General features: G+C 34.7%; 1 protein-coding gene across 3 annotated transcripts; it reads left to right on the plus strand.

Moving 5' to 3' along the window:
• Positions 1-3,832: 3,832 nt before the first annotated feature.
• Positions 3,833-15,657, plus strand: LOC146951799 (lysine-specific histone demethylase 1 homolog 3-like). Of its 3 annotated transcripts, none has more exons than XM_085755902.1 (12): positions 3,833-3,939; positions 4,172-6,255; positions 7,331-7,472; positions 7,662-9,887; positions 10,045-10,138; positions 10,507-11,000; positions 11,968-12,684; positions 12,825-12,899; positions 13,191-14,277; positions 14,361-14,470; positions 14,575-14,660; positions 15,281-15,657. In XM_085755902.1, exons 2-9 carry the CDS (start codon positions 4,301-4,303, stop codon positions 13,254-13,256), a joined length of 5,769 nt encoding a protein of 1,922 aa, XP_085612028.1. In that variant the 5' UTR covers positions 3,833-3,939; positions 4,172-4,300; the 3' UTR covers positions 13,257-14,277; positions 14,361-14,470; positions 14,575-14,660; positions 15,281-15,657. The 3 variants fall into 3 exon arrangements, with proteins under 3 accessions (XP_085612028.1, XP_085612038.1, XP_085612019.1); XM_085755912.1 differs by having other exon boundaries at positions 13,191-13,880; XM_085755893.1 differs by having other exon boundaries at positions 13,191-13,501.
• The last annotated feature ends 12 nt before the right edge of the window (positions 15,658-15,669 follow it).

Raw genomic sequence — 15,669 nt, forward strand, 5'->3', positions numbered from 1 at the left:
TTCTTGTTCAACAAATGGCAGCTCAAAATGCATGTTGTTAATGCAGTGTAGATTACGTAATCCGGACAACATCAGCACCAATTCTGAACATGTTTGTAACATTGATAGTCATTTTAAGGACAATATTAATCTTCCTAGCTTTCATCCTTGTGTTTTTATGATCAAGACTCCCTTAAAAGGGACTTCTTACATGACTCCGCCCTCAAAATCCAAAATTCTATCATTTAGACCCTTTTTTTCATGGTGTTAATGCAATCTAGATTACGTAATCCGGACAGCAAAGGGGCATTTTTAGAAATTTTACAGGGCGCGCGAGAAGGCAACAGGGTGGGAAAAGTAATACTCTTTGAATTAATGTATGGGTTAAAGGTGAATTTCCTAAAAAGTAGTATGATAGGTGTAAATATAAATGTAAAGGATAATTTTTTTGGAGACAGTGACAAATATTTTTTAGGGTTAAATATGCTTTTAGTCCTTACAAATATAGTGAATTACATTTTTAGTCTTTATATAAAAAGTGACAGATTTTAGTCCCTATAAAAAATTTCAACATGTAACTTTAGTCCATATTAAATTAAAATTTGTTTAATTATGCTTAAAGATCTAAATTTTTGAATGATTTTTTACATGCATGTTAAGAAAATCTTTCATAAGATCTTTTAGTTTTTTAACATGTAATGAATTGAATATGAGTTTTTCCAAAAGTGAAATGTTCAAGATTAAATTAATGAAGATTTGGACCAAATAATCAAATTTTGAACTACTTTTATGCGGAGGAATATTGCATAATGTTCTAAATAAGTATGTAAGAAACCTTTTAAAAATTTAAAAGTTTAAGAATAATTAAATAAATTTTAATTTTACAAGGATTAAAAGTATGTGATGGTCCCCGTTAAATTAAAATTTGTTTAATTATACTTAAAAAAATTATATTTTTAAATGATTTTTTACATACATGTTAAAAACATTATAATAATCTCTTCTTTAAAAAATTAGAATTTTTTTGACATGAAATAAATTAAAAAACGCCAAAATTTCAAGATAAAATTTATGAAAATTTGAACCTAAAAATGAAATTTTGAGCTAATTTCTTGCGAAGGAAAATTTTATAATGTTTTAAACAAGTATAGAAAAAATCATTAAATAAAATTAAAAATTTAAGCATAATTAAACAAATTTTAATTTAACAAGGACTAAAACTACATGTTTAAAAAATTTAGGGTTAAATATGTTTTTGGTCCCTATAAATATACCAACTTTTCGTTTTAGTTCCTCTAAAATTTTCCTTCAACTCTTAGTCCCTCAAAACATTTTCATCTTCACTTTTGGTCCCTCCTTTAAAGAAAACTCATATGTAGAATTCATATTTTTGAATAAAATTTTTCAGAAAAATTCATAATATTATAATAATCTCTCCCAAAAAAATTTAGAATTTTTTAACAAAACATGAACTTAATATGAATTTTTATATTTTTGATGGTTAAAAATTCATATAAAATTTATGTTTTGTTAAAAAATTCTAATTTTTGTTGGGAAATATTTTTACAATATTCTACACTTTTCTGCACAATTTCATTAAAACTAAAATTAACTTAAAAATAGGGACCAAAAGTAGTGATTGAAAATTTTATAGGGAAGGGACTAAAACGAAAAGTTTGTATATTTATAGTGACTAAAAACATATTTATCCCAAAAATTTATATGGACCAAAATATGTTAATTTTTGTATGAAGAGTAAAAACAAAATTGACTATATTTATAGAGACAAAAAACTTATTTAACCCTATATTTTAAATGCTATGCAGGAATATTTTTTGTCTATATATCTTGGACTCAATAGTGTAGGCAAATCCTTGGAATGTACAGGACTTTAGGTAGATAATCGTATATTGTTTTTCTGGTAGTTAAAGTACTACTTAACTTTCTAAAAAAGAAAGTCTTACTTGTGCTTTATCTACATTGATGGATGAAGTACGAATTGTACTTATTTTCTATCTTATCTCATTAAATAAAAGTCTTTATTTTTAAAAATATAGAATTCATCCTTCAAAAAAATAATAATATAGTTTTGTCAAAAAAAAATAATAATAATATAGAATTCATAGAAAAGTTAATCGCACTAATAAATTTTGAAACCATGAAATAAACACATTTAAACGGTACAAAATAAATCTTGTAACTTTTTCTTAAAGAATTTTTATCCAATTAAACAAAGAGACTAATGGTAGCAGATTGACAGTCTAAAATAACTTTTTGAATGTAGGCAAAATGTCTTACCAAATCAGTTACGCTAACTTATAAACTAATCTATCAGTTGTCTACTATAAAATCATTCAATATGAATTAACTTATCAGATACTCCATTCGATCATAATTATCAAACAAAATATTTCTTTTTCAAATTCTTTTAATAATTGATGTATTTGATTTATATGATAATTCAGATATATTAGTTATTTAATGAATTTGAAAAAGAAATATTTGTTTATAATAATGACCGAGAGTGATCACTATTTTTTTATCAAACAATGTCTACATTCATATATATAAACATCCTTCAAAAAAAAAATGTATATGAACAAAAATGACGTTCCTCTTGAAAAAGCAAAATTCAATTTTTTTATTTTCACTAAAAAATCACTTTAATTTAACTCATTAAAGATTAATGGGGTAATAGTCACTTTGGTCCCTGAATGTGTAGCAAGTAGTCATAATAGTCCTTCAATGTATCAAAATTCTAAAATAGTCTCTGATTGACCACTTTGTTAGTCAAAATAGTCCATAACGCTTAAATAATCCCTTAATACTCACAATAATACTTTTTATATAGGGACTAAAACGACAATAAGTAAGTACGTATAAGGACTAATACGATAATAAATAAGTCTATTGAAGGACTAATATGACAATATTAACGAAATATTTTAATATTAAGGACTATTTTGACTAATAAAATACACAATCAATGACTATTTTGAAATTTCAATACATTGGAAGACTATTGTGACTATTCGTTCCTCATTCAGGGACTAAAGTGACTATTTCCCTAAGATTAATTTGTGTCGCAACATATCACTAGACATACATTATTTACATAAACTATCATTATAGTTTTTTAATTCTCAACCTCTCATCAATTTAATCACTATTTCCATATATTAAATATTCCTTAAAGTATGAAAAACCTCATCAATTTAGTCGTTTGTATTGAAAATATTGTGAACTAAAACGATGAGTTTTCATATATTTTAAGTTTATGGACTATTTTCTCTAAAAAAAAAAAAAGTTTATGGACTATTTAGTAGCCCCATCTAGTGCATTTTTATAAAAAAAACAATTAATTTTTTAGATTTATTGAATAACTGATGTATTTGATCGATATTATAGGCTAAATGCATTAGTTATTCAATGAATCTAAAAATTGTTTGTTTTTGTATATAAAAAGTATCAGAGGGGTATATTTGTACTCCTTTCTATCGTCATTATAAAAAAAAATTAGGTTAATTGAAGAATTTTCCTAAAAAAAAGTTAATTCAATAATAGATGTATCTAATCTATATTATAAACAATGTTCATAAATTATTTGTCAAAAAAATGTTCATAAATTATTCAATAAATTTAAAAAGTGATTTTTTTTATTTATGATAGTGATCGAGTGAAATATAATTTAAGAATTAAATTGAAGAAGAGTAATAATTTAAAGATTAAATTTTTTTCAACGATAATTAGTCAATTACCATCCTTAAAAAAAAAATTAGTTAATTACCATAGTCTCTGGTGACACTACTCTGTCACGCATCAAGTTACCGTGCGTGCGAGCATTTCCCCCTTCACGTCACAAGCCGTTACTCTCGTTACCTCTCTCTCTCTCTCTCTCTCTCTCTCTCTCCCACAATTCGCGAATCTGCATGCAGAAAGCTCCATCGCAAAGCATACACAGTTAACTCTTTCTCTCTCTCTCTCTCTCTCTCTCTCTCTCTCTCTCTAAATCTATCTATGTATCTATATATTTATATTTATTAATTTATCAATATATACTTATATATTTTGTTTACTATACTGTATGTATTTTTTCTTCTTAAACTCTCTTTGCTCTTCACTAACCTGCAATTCAACACTACTTAATTATCGTTATTATTTATTAATTAATCCTTTTTTTTTCTTCAATTAGGATTCATCAATTTTCAATTCATTCACGAATTCCAGCTTTCTGATGATCAACAAGTTCAAATTCATCATATAAATTGAAGAATTATTCAACAATTTTCCAAATTCAGTTGAAAAATTAGGGTTCTTAGAAATGGATGATAATCAAGATTTGAGGTTGAAGAAGAAGAAGAGATCCAAACCAATTGAAATTGATTTTGATTCGGATAACGATGAGCCGATTGGTTCTTTGTTTAAGATTAAGAGGAATAAGAAGAAGGTTAATTTTGTTGCATCAGAGAGTGGAATTAGGGAAAATGATAGTTCTAGGGTTATGGATGATAATGAACCATTGGCTAGCTTTAGGAAGAGATTGAAGGGTCCAAAGAGGGATCAGGGATCTGGTTTGAATGATGGTTTGGTTGGTAGTGGATCTGGGAGTGTTTCGAAGGACGAGAAAAAGGTGGATTTGATGGTTGGTGATAATGATATGCAGGTGAATGATTCTGCTGATCAGAATATGGAAGAAGAATCGTTGTCCGTGATTTTCCATAAGGTGCAATCGAAGAAGAAAAGAGGGAATCGGAATGTTGATAGTGGGTTGAAACATGGATGCAAAAGTTTAACGGAAAATGTAGATTTAACGGTTGAAAGTAGATCTGGATCTGCTTCTGCGTTGAAATTGGTTGAGGGGAGGCAGGAATCTGATACGTTTTGTTCGGTGTCTGCAGTGGATGAACAAAAGAGTGGCGATGAATGTTTTCAAGAGGAAAAGGGGAAGGGTATCTGTGATGATTCAAGCATTCCTGATGGCTCATCGGTTGGTCACTCCAAATCACTTATTGCCTGCGATGGAGATAGGCAGCAATCTGACACGTTTTGTTTGGTGTCTACAATGGATGAACAAAAGGGTGGTGATGAATGTTTACAGGAGGAAAAGGTTAAGGGTATTTATGATTCAAACATTCCAGATGGATCGTCGGTTGATCACTCTAATTCAATTATCGTTTGTGATGGAGATAGGCAGCAATTGTCAAGTGCACAGGTTGAAGATGTTTGTCGTGCTTCTGACAAAAAGGTTGCATTGCAAGAAAAAATTAACGATGATAGTTTGAATCAGTGTTCGGACATGTTACCAGATGTTGAAGTAATTGATTCTGGTTCTCCCTCTAACGTGGGGGATGGGGTATGTGGATTTTCTGACTCAAAAGAGCTCAATAAATCAGTTGATGCAATAGCAGAAGAGCAGGTGTGTAATGGTGCTTCAGAAGGAGATGTTGCCACTTCCTTTGGGAAAGAAATTTTGTTAACTTGTCACACCGGGCTCTTGATAGAATCAAATGAAAACATATTGAAGGAAAATGATGCCATGGTTTCTGGAAAGACTCTCCAGGAATCATCAATCAATGGAGATATAAAAATGGATACTGAATTTGTTTCTGGTGGAAATTGCTATGATTGTAGTACTTCGGATGCAAATGCTGAAGTGCAAGATGTTGTAGGCTTTTCACCTGAAAAACTTGATGCAATTGCCAGTGGTAGTTTATCCGCTATTGTGCCTAATGATGCCAATGAATCTGAATTGGTTGTCCAGTCAAATCACCCGGACAAACCTCTGGAAATGTGTGATGTTCCAAAATATTCTACTGCTTCAATTCTGAAATGCAGCTCTGTGTCAGATCCAATTCAATCTGATGGATGCTCTATACAATCTTCAATTCCAGATGAAAATGGGAACGTTGCAGAATATCATGCCTCTGTGTCTGATTTTGCTGATAATGGTGGTAAGATATCAGGCAATCCTCGTACAATACGGAAGACCAAAATGCATAAGCATGGTGACATGACTTATGAAGGGGATGCTGATTGGGAGATTTTAATAAATGATAAAGCTCTAAATGAAAGCCATGGTGCTGCAGATGGTGAGCGTAGTCTTAAAACAAGAGTGAAGCAGGATTCCTCTTTGAATGATGCCGAGGACTCTGAAAATGTTGCAGTAGCGGCAGTATCTGCTGGGCTGAAAGCTTGTGCAGTTTGTCCAATTGAGAAAATAAAATTTAAGGAGATCTTGAAGCGTAAAGGTGGTCTCAAGGAATATTTAGATTGCAGGTAGTTAAGCTTTCAAACAAGTATTTTTATTTGCTTGCCATTGTTTTTTCCCAAATGTCAGAAAGGTTGCTGTATGTTGGGTTTTTGGTGTCCTGTGCTTCAAATACAGAGAACAATTTTAGATCCTGCTACTGATGATTGAATGTGTTACTTGCTTTAGCTGGTTAATCGTGAAAATTAGGATTGTGAAGACTTGCTGTAAGTTCTGGGTTACAAATGTACTTGTATAATTGAGCAGATGAACAACTTGTCAGTGGTCATTTAAAAATAAAAATAAAGGGAAAAGTAAGCACGTGCATATAGATGCCTGTTTGTTGCTTCATTTTTATTCATCCTCTTTTGCCATTCTCTGTTCCTGAATTTTATATGTGTCAGTGCATATTGTTCTGTGAAATGGACTCACTCTTGTATTTAGGTGGAACTTGAAAAGTTGAAGGTGCTTAATTGCAGACTTCCTATAACTTTGGGCTGAATTTATCTTTCTTTATTTTCTTTTTGTTTATTTGGAATTTTCTGTTGGGTTGTATATTGTATGATTGAGTTCCTTTGTACAGTATCCTAAAAAATTTATTTGCTATAGTTTTCCATGAACAAATTTGGGTAGACTTCTTCATTTTAAAAATGTTTTGCGGGCAAGCCATCTCAATCATCTATTCTTCTATTGTAATACACAATAACTACTATAACTTATTTTATTCATAAGTTGATTATAGTTTTGTTTAACATATTACCAGTTAACTATATTGTATTATACTATTATCACCACTCTTTTCTTGCTTGACTAGCCGCTATCTTTGGATTTCTTCTTTTGGTGCTGCAATTTAGTTTTCTATTGCTTTTATGCTTCTTCGTCTCTTTTAATAGTCTGTAATAAAATCTTAGGAACCTGAATGAGCATATTGCAGTATCTTCTTTGATGCTATGCACACTACTTATTGCGTGAACTGGATAACCTTGATATTGGGTTCTGTTTGTTTCTTAAGCAGACTTTAGCTAGATTTGATGACTTTGTTACACCTCTTTCAAACTGGGAAGATTATCGTAATAAGTTCTAACTCATCAAATTCAATTGCAGGAATCAGATCTTAAGCTTATGGAGCAGTGATGTCACACGTATTTTACCTCTTTCTGAATGTGGAGTTGGTGATGCCCGTTCTGAGAATGAAAGTTCCCGTTCTTCTCTTATTAGGGAGGTCTATGCATTTCTTGATCAACATGTAAGTTTGTTCGCCTGACCATGTTGTTTAGCCACTGATATTCATTTCCTTTGTCATTTTACTACAAGAGTATAAGGATGCATATTTATTGGGTTTATTAATTTGGAATGAATTCCTTTCAGAAAATACATAATAGTGTTTATTTGCTAGTGCAATTGGAAATTCAAAATGATAAGATCGTTTTGGCAGGGCTATATAAATGTTGGAGTTGCCTCTCAAAAGGAGAATGTTGAGAGCAGTGCAAGACATTGTTATAAACTTGTAAAAGAAAAAGGATTCGAGGAAAGTTCCACAGCTTCATTGGCTGGCTCTGAAGATGGAGTTTCTTTTATTGTTGGTCAGACTAAAATGTCATATGCTTCTATGGATATTAACGATGGCCTAGTAAAGGATTTTGAAGACCTGGCAACTGAAGCTACAGAAGGCATGATGCATGTTAATGAAGCAATGCCGGATTCATCAAACATGCCACAATATGAAAGAAAAAATTATGATGACCAGGAAAACGTCGGGATTCAGGATGGGTTTCCCGATTGCAGATTGATTTCGCTTGCTGTTGCAAAGCAAAACAATGGATCTAAATGTGTTACACATGCCTTAGGTGATCAGATAGGTGATACTCTGCAGTCCAATTTAGAGGCTAAAAAGAGAGTGATTATCATTGGAGCTGGTCCTGCTGGGCTAACCGCTGCTCGCCACTTGAATCGTCAGGGCTTTACCGTAACTGTGCTTGAGGCTAGGAATAGAATAGGAGGTCGGGTATTTACAGATCACTCATCTCTTTCTGTCCCTGTGGATCTTGGTGCCAGCATTATCACAGGTGTAGAGGCTGATGTGGCCACCGAGAGAAGACCAGATCCTTCCTCGTTGGTTTGTGCTCAGCTTGGCCTTGAATTGTCAGTGTTAAACAGTGACTGCCCTCTATATGACATAGTAACTGGACAAAAAGTTCCCGCAGATATGGATGAAGCATTGGAAGCTGAATACAACAGTCTTCTTGATGACATGGTACTGGTTGTTGCTCGGAAAGGCGAACAAGCAATGAAAATGTCTCTTGAAGACGGTTTAGAATACGCCCTTAAGATTCGTCGCACGGGACACTCTGAAGGTAGTAAAGAAATTAAGCAAAGTAACTCTGCAGATCATCCATTTGATTCCAAAAGAGATGGTGCTATGGAACAAAATTTTGATGAGGAGATTTTGGATCCTCAAGAGAGGAGGGTTATGGATTGGCATTTTGCTCATTTGGAATATGGTTGTGCTTCTTTGCTTAAAGAAGTTTCTCTTCCCCATTGGAACCAAGACGATGTGTATGGAGGATTTGGGGGACCTCATTGTATGATCAAAGGAGGTTATAGCACTGTTGTTGAGTCTCTCGGAGAAGGGCTTGTTATTCACCTGAACCACGCCGTAACAAATGTGTCATATGGTATCAAGGAACCTGGCGAGAATAATAAAGTCAAAGTTTCTACATTGAATGGCAGTGAGTTTTTTGGAGATGCTGTTCTCATTACTGTCCCACTTGGCTGTTTGAAGGCTGAAACTATACAGTTCACCCCCTCTTTGCCAGAGTGGAAATGTTCTTCCATTCAGCGTCTTGGCTTTGGAGTTCTCAATAAAGTGATTTTGGAATTTCCTACTGTGTTTTGGGATGATGCAGTGGACTACTTTGGAGCAACAGCTGAGGAGAGAAGCAAAAGAGGTCACTGCTTTATGTTCTGGAATGTCAAGAAAACGGTTGGGGCTCCTGTCCTTATAGCATTAGTGGTTGGTAAGGCAGCCATAGATGGTCAAAGTTTAAGCTCTCAAGATCATGTCAACCATGCATTGAAGGTTCTTCGAAAACTTTTTGGGGAGGATTCCGTTCCTGATCCTGTTGCATATGTTGTGACCGATTGGGGCAGGGATCCCTATAGCTTTGGTGCTTACTCTTATGTTGCTGTTGGAGCATCAGGAGAAGACTATGACATCATAGGAAGACCAGTTGATAACTGCTTGTTTTTCGCTGGTGAAGCAACCTGCAAAGAGCACCCTGATACTGTTGGTGGTGCAATGATGAGTGGACTACGAGAGGCTGTTCGCATAATTGACATTTTGAACACCGGAAATGATAATACTGCAGAGGTAGAGGCATTGGAAGCTGCACAGGGACAGTTGGACACCGAAAGGAATGAAGTTAGGGATATAATAAAGAGACTTGATGCACTTGAACTTTCTAACATAATGTATAAGAACTCTTTTGAGGGTGCTCAAATCTTAACCCGGGAAGCTTTATTAAGGGAAATGTTCCTCAATGTGAAAACCAATGCCGGGCGCTTGCATGTGGCCAAACAATTGCTAAGTCTTCCTATTGGAAACTTGAAGTCCTTTGCTGGAAGTAAAGAGGGGCTAACTGTTCTCAACTCCTGGATACTGGTACTATTATACTGTGTGGTGCATTATTCCCTATTTTGTATATTTTTTTCGTAGATAGCTCATGTAAATGCAAGCTATTGAAAAACTAAACATCTTAATCTTATGATTATAGAATTTTTTTTACATTATGCGCTTCATAGTTCATATCTAAACACAGGACTCAATGGGCAAGGATGGTACCCAACTCTTGAGGCATTGTTTGCGTCTTCTTGTGCGTGTGTCGACTGATCTAGGTGCTGTACGCTTATCAGGTAGTTATTTTATTAATTTTTTGTGTACGAATTTACTTTAATCTATTCCTGCAAATGTGTGAATTTATGTCAAGTGTTTTTTATTATTTTGCTTGAGTGCATCCTATATTTTGAGGAATAAGTAGCTGGGTAACTTATGAGACCTGGTTTGGGCGAGACGAGAATAATTTATCCGGTACCATTTGATAAGATGCACTTTTATATTAATATCAATGCTAGTATCTTTTCGTATGATTATCCATTCCTATCACTTGATCAGCATAATGAAATATGACTTATCAAGTGGAGGATATGTTTATGCTTGTGATTATTTTTTCGGATGGAGTCATGTAGAAATATTATGTAAACCTTTCTTTTATTGTGTGTAGGAATGGGGAAAACAGTGAAGGAAAAGGTTTGTGTGCACACTAGCCGTGATATTCGAGCTATAGCTAGTCAATTGGTCAATGTATGGCTTGAAATTTTCCGTAAGGAAAAAGCTTCTAATGGGGGATTGAAGTTGTCAAGACAAGCAGCTACTGTAGAATTATCAAAGAGAAAATCTTTAAAAGAATCAGCTTCGGGAAAGCCTCCTTTGAGCACACATCAGGGTGCCATTGAGAATAAAGGAGGCTTGCTGAATCCTGTGTCTGCTGGAAGCAATTCACCTTCCACCACACATGCGAAGAAATTACACAGCAAACAAGGACGACAACCATCAGGATGTGACTCAAGGCATGAAGTCAGTTCTTCCAGGTCCCAAGGTTCAATAGACAAAATAGCTACTAAGGAGGAAAGAAACCACTATGCAATGTCTGAAGAAGAAAAGGCTGCTTTAGCTGCTGCAGAAGCTGCCCGTACTCAAGCAATTGCTGCTGCTCAGGTTTGTTTCTCTTGGAATTTTAAGATCATGAATCAGTTTTTCTTCTGAAGATTAGTTGCTAGTGACAGCTAAATTGCTTGACCCACTTTCCTTCTATGCATTTGTACTAGATTTCATAATATGATGAGTTATTAGGTGCACACTACTATAATGTTAATGTGTTATTGTGCTGGGAAAAAAGTATTGCTGTGAAAAAGTATTGCTGTGATTCAAATTTGTTTGGTATGAGCAAAATTAACCAATTTTTTTGGGGTCTCAAATAATGGCCGCAAGTTTTTTAGCCCAGTTTTTTACCTGCTAGCTCCCCTCCTTTTTACAGCTTATATTCAATATTAAGTTTTTAAGTATTCTATGTGAAGTACGAGTTTATGGTCAATTTGTTAACCTGAAATTGTGTGCCATTGTAGTTTCATAGTTTTGTAGAGCAGTAGGCGTTGGCATTTTAAATATTATTCTAATTGCTAATTGAGCTACACATTTGCCACCGAAATTTAGCGTGCTGTAGACATTTTTCGATTCCCTTGTGAAATTTGTCAGGATGACCTTCTCGTGCTTTGTTGTTGACGTTTGTGTTTATTGCTTAAAGTGTGAGATAGTTAATATTTTTTCTCCTATGGTTAAGATCTTTGATCTTTTGTTCCTTCCCAGTTTGTTGAATCACACTGTTTTAACTTTTAACCATGGATCTTCTCCATGAAGCACAACCTTTAACAAAAGAGTCATGTGCATTTGCAACTTGTGTCTAATACTTGATGCTGCATACATTTAACTCTTTTGGGACAAATTTCTTAAATTTGTAGCTACTTTACACTTGCTGAATGCTTAATAAAAATATGTGAGGTGCGGGTATTAGGCATAATTAATGTTAGGAATTTCCGATAATTAATTTTATATAATTTGGTAAGTAGTGGTCCTTTCCCTATTTGGCTTCCACATTCCTTAAAGATTCAGCTGTTGTTTTTTGCAGGCATATGCCTCTGCAGAAGCTAGGTGCAGTACACTGTTACAGCTTCCGAAGATACCCTCATTCCATAAGTTTGCTAGACGGGAACAGTATTCACAAAATGATGAGTATGATAGTAGAAAAAAGTTGTCTGGTGGTTTTTTCGGAAGGCAAGATTGTGTTTCCGAGATTGATTCTAGGAATTGCAGAGTCAGGGACTGGTCTGTTGATTTTTCCACTGCTTGTGTAAATCTTGATAATTCTAATATACCAGTTGACAACCTCTCACAGAGGAGTCATTCTAATGAGATCGCCAGTCATTTGAATTTCGGAGAGCGCTCAGGAGAAAGTGCTGCCGTGGACAGCAATCTATATACAAAAGCTTGGATTGACACAACTGGTGATGGGGTAGTAAAAGACCACCTTGCCATAGAGAGATGGCAATGTCAAGCAGCTGAAGCCGATTCTCATTTTTCTAATCCAACCAGTCATTTGAAGGATGAGGAGGACTCAAATGCCTATTCAAGCTTACCCAGCTGGAAACATGAGGGTATAGCAAATGAGAGCTCTGTTTCCCAGGTTACTGTAAATAAGGAGGCCCTTAAAGGTCACTCTAGAGGAGCAGATCATATTAAACAGGCTGTTGTTGACTATGTTGGATCACTACTTATGCCCCTGTATAAGGCTAGGAAGCTAGACAAGGATGGATACAAGGCAATAATGAAGAAAAGTGCAACAAAGGTAATTTTTATCTTCCACTTCTTTGCTTATCGTTTGTGTTTGCTAAATTAAGAAAATGGTACTGTGATTTGGTAGGTAGGAGATAATAGGGAATAACTGATGTAGAATACCATCTTATGTGGGATGTGGTTTTCTTTCAGGTCATGGAGCAAGCAACGGATGCAGAAAAAGCCATGACTGTTCGTGACTTTCTAGATTTTAAGCGAAGGAATAAGGTATGTTTTGTTATTTTCTGTGTCATAGGTCGTTGATTTACTAATTCCATGGCTCCAAGAAGCATCATTCCAAAAAATGTTATTCATGTCACTAATGTTAAAGCTATTTACTGCTTGGACTCCAGCTTCTTGGGGTTTGGTGGACTGGCTGCAAAGTTAATTGATTTACTTTTCCTAATCTTTTTGATAATTGTTGTGTCTACTTTGTTAGCAAAGCTCTACATATGCTTCTGACAGTCTCTTAATTGTTTTCTTCATCACTGACATTTATTGAGTGCCTGAAACATGCAGATTCGCTCCTTTGTGGATGTATTGATTGAAAGACATATGGCAACAAAACCTGGTACAAAATCTTAATATTCTTTCAGTTGCATGGCCTGTACTTTTTTGCGGTTCTGCACAAGGGTTCTTCTTGCAATTCTTGGTTTGGGTCGTCGTTACCAATGATCCAGAAGCTGCAATAGATGTAACTGAGAGAAGTTGATCGATCCAAATCAAGTGGGCTCTGGAAAATTGCTGTCTTGGCAACCATGAACAGAATAAAGGTGCCAGATAAAAGTTGATCGATCCAAATCAAGTGGCTCTGGAACTTTGTTTTCCTGGCAAGTGACCATCTTAAACAGAAAACTAAATTCTAATGGTGGATTACCTGTAAACTCAGTGCATGCATCAGTTAGATCTTTTGGCTGACCTGATTTGAACAACAGATTGGAGTTATCTGTTCTTATTACTTCATCTTTCATTGTCGTTTATACCTTCGTGCTTGAAATCTTAGACCCCATTTTTATTAAAGGGGTTCCCAATCGGAAAACATCAATTGACCTTATCGATTCTTCTATTTGCACAGCGTAGGATTGTTCCTATGATGAAAAACATACAAAATTCATTTCTCATGTTCTTCAAGAAACATTTCTTCTTATATAAGTTTTACATCAATCAGTGACTGTTATTTTCTTCAGAGTGGGATGAATGCCAACTTTTGTAAGATACTTTGTTGCACTAATCATTATCTTCTCCATCTCTATCTCCCTCCTGGTTTGTTTGTGGTGCACATGAGTACCCTGCCTACTTGGGGTTCCACTTAAGTGACTTTGAGTTTGTGACTTTGTCTCTCTCTCTCTCTCTCTCTCTCTCCTAACCAATCACTCTCTTTTATCAAAATAATTTATTTTAATCATTTATATATCAATCAAATACATTAAAGTCACCAAAACTCAAAGTCACCAAAGTATTTTCCGCCTATTTGTATTGAGTCAGCTTCCAAGTTTGCACGTCAAAAATAAATAAATAGAAATTTCACATCCTTATCTACCCAGCCCACCAATTTAGCTATAATTATGGTTCATAGGATTGTGCCATGAGATACCCAACAGCACAGGTTTATGTTATATGCAACTCATTGGTCATTGTTCAATCTTGACCGTTCTCTTGTGCTGATTATTGCTTACACTTCTTTCATAGGTTGCTAGGCTGAGAAAGATTATGTTAATCACTGATGGGAGGTGGTAATACATACTTTCCCTGTGATTTGGTGTTCTCTTGCAACTCTTACTTTCACAACCAATTTTCAGGTGCCCTCTCCTCTCATAATTTTATATCCAATCATTCTGATGGGCCTCTTTGTGATGAGGTTGATGACCCTGTTATGTTTGTATTGCTTTTGTTTCTGCTGCAGACTGTCTACACACCAGCAGTATGTAAATCTTGGATTTAAAAATTATCGCTGCCAGGGAAATTATATTCCATTGGCTGTATCTTGGGGTGAGTGCATTTCAACAATTCCCCTCCGTATTGGTTGCATGCCTACTGTAACTGTTGGTTACTGAGATTTTTGTGATGTTTATTGGGGGAATGACCATGATTTTTAGCAAAATTGTTTCGAACTGCCTGCATACCCCTGTGGGAAATTATCCACATTTCTATTTTAGTTGTGGCTTCCTACCATTTCAACACCGTCATTTAACAGGGACAAGGTTGTATGATTCCTGTTGAGTTGTTTTCTCCTATCATCTTGTTACAACCATTTTGGCTTAATGTTGCTACGTATTAATGATGCATTCCATATGCTCTCATTCAATAGAGGTTTATATATATGGTAATATCATACCCTAAGTGTGTGTGTGCGCGTGCGCGCGTGCACAGTAATGATCTTATATTGATAATTGAATATCTTCATTGTTGCCTTGTGTTGAAATATTGTTCCTTCTTAGTGTTGGATCTCTGCATATGATATTTTTCTAACATTTATTGTTTCGAAAGAATCACATGCAAGTCTTTGTTTGCATTCAATTTGTGTGGATGTTTTTGCCTTATATATAGAATGACTGTTATCCGTTTACCATAGATAGGTCTCAGTTATGTTCCTACTCATTTGTTTCTAGGTCAATTACTTACTTCAAACTAAGCCGAGATCGAAACATAAACGTACAGTTCTACCGGGCAATGGGATAAAAGTACATGATCTGGTGCCTTGATTCTATAATTCCAAACTTTATGGTACGATGCGTACAAAAATAGCTACGGATGAAACAAGCAGTCTTGCTTGAATGGATTGATCAATTGTTTGCTGCTGCCTATGGAAATGCTGTATGCCGCTCAACTATCTCACATTCATGTATATAGAGGGGGTTTGGCCCTTGGAGGCTCCTGCCAATTTTTATTTGAAAACTTGATTCAATATTATTTTTATATTGTTGGAGATGTAGGAATACCAGAGACAACGGCATGCATTATATATAATATCGTAAAAATGTTACTATATGTTCTTCCG

This window comes from Medicago sativa, chromosome 1 (genome assembly GCF_051527215.1).
Source record: "Medicago sativa cultivar Bolivia chromosome 1, Bolivia_mono, whole genome shotgun sequence".
NCBI classification, from domain to species: domain Eukaryota; kingdom Viridiplantae; phylum Streptophyta; class Magnoliopsida; order Fabales; family Fabaceae; genus Medicago; species Medicago sativa.